General features: G+C 56.9%; 1 protein-coding gene across 1 annotated transcript in view; it reads left to right on the top strand.

Annotated features, from left to right (window-relative positions):
• EMH_0054660 (uncharacterized protein) overlaps positions 1-1235 on the top strand; it is a gene marked incomplete at both ends in the record, with an annotated part of 3726 nt that overhangs the window by 1888 nt on the left and 603 nt on the right. Inside the window, 3 exons of the mRNA XM_013497141.1 lie at positions 20-592; positions 634-789; positions 1041-1233. Of these exons, the coding sequence (XP_013352595.1) occupies positions 20-592; positions 634-789; positions 1041-1233 (922 nt within the window). The remainder of the gene's footprint in view (positions 1-19; positions 593-633; positions 790-1040; positions 1234-1235) is intronic.

Here is a 1235-nt window from a genome sequence, read left to right on the forward strand (position 1 = left end):
GTGTGTGTGTGTTGTTCAGCTGGTGTTTGGCTATACAGCTCAATGTTTAGATAAAATAAAATATGCATTCAACTGGGAGGACCCTCTGCTGTCTTTTGGTTCTGTTGTGCTGCTGCTGCTGCACGGGTTGCTGCTGTCGCTGCTGCTGCGCTGCATGTCTTTGCTGCCGCTCTTTTATTGGAGGCTCTTTGTCTTTGCTTGTCTTCTCGCTTGTGCTGCAACACGAGAAGCAGCAACTGCAGCAACTGCAGCAGCAACAGCAGCAGCAGCAGCTTGTACAGATCCAACGGCAGGCGCCACACAGCAGCAGCAGCAGCAGCAGCAGCAGCACAGGATAGAGGGATATACAGCAGCAGCAGCAAACGACCCGCAGCTGCAGCAGCAACTGGCAGCAACGCCGAGACGTCTCCTCGCTGCAGGGGCGGGAGGGCCCCTCAGCAGCAGCAGCAGCAGCAGCAGCAGCAGCAGCAGCCGCAGCAGCTCTTCGCAGAAGCAACCCTCGTGGTTTGCTGGCCTCTTGCGGCAGCGACGCAGCAGCAGCAGCAAAAGCAGCAGCAGCAGCAGCAGCAGCAGCAGCAGGCCTGGACAGCTTGTTTGGAGGGGTGGTAGAGGGTATGCTGCTGGCGAGCGCAGCAGCAGCAGCAGCAGCAGCAGCAGCAGCAGGAAAGTAAGCGGAGAGGACGAGGTGTCTCCGATGATAACCAGCAGCAGCAGCAGCAGCAGCAGGCGCAGCAGCAGCAGCAGGAGCAGCAGCAGGAGCAGCAGCTGGAGGGGGAGAAGTGCTGCTGTGTTGTTTGTAGAATATATATTGAGCTGTTTATGTTTTTTGTTTTGTGTGTGCATGCGTGGCTGTCGGAGTGTGTTTGGGTTGGTGGGAGATGCTGCTGTGAAGCCGCTGCTGCTGCTGCTGGATTCTGCTGCTGCTGCATATTTTATTTTATTTTCCTTTTGGTGGGGGCATCTGCCTGAACAGAGAGAAATAGAACACAGACAAATCGCCTTGTCTCAGCTGCTGCCTTCTTTGTCTGTGCTGCTGCCAGCTCAAGATCGTGCTGCTGCTGCTGCAGCAGCAGCAGCAGCACCTGCTGCAGCAGCAGCAGCAGCAGCACCAGCAGCAGCAGCAGCAGCACGCGTTCAACAGCAACACACCTCCTCCTCCTCGTCCTCCTCCTCCTCTTCAGCTGCTGCTTCTGCACCAACAGCAGCAGCACCAACAACACCAGCAGCAGCAGCAG

This window comes from Eimeria mitis, genomic scaffold, assembly GCF_000499745.2.
Source record: "Eimeria mitis Houghton genomic scaffold, Emh_scaff2496, whole genome shotgun sequence".
In the NCBI taxonomy this organism is placed as follows: domain Eukaryota; phylum Apicomplexa; class Conoidasida; order Eucoccidiorida; family Eimeriidae; genus Eimeria; species Eimeria mitis.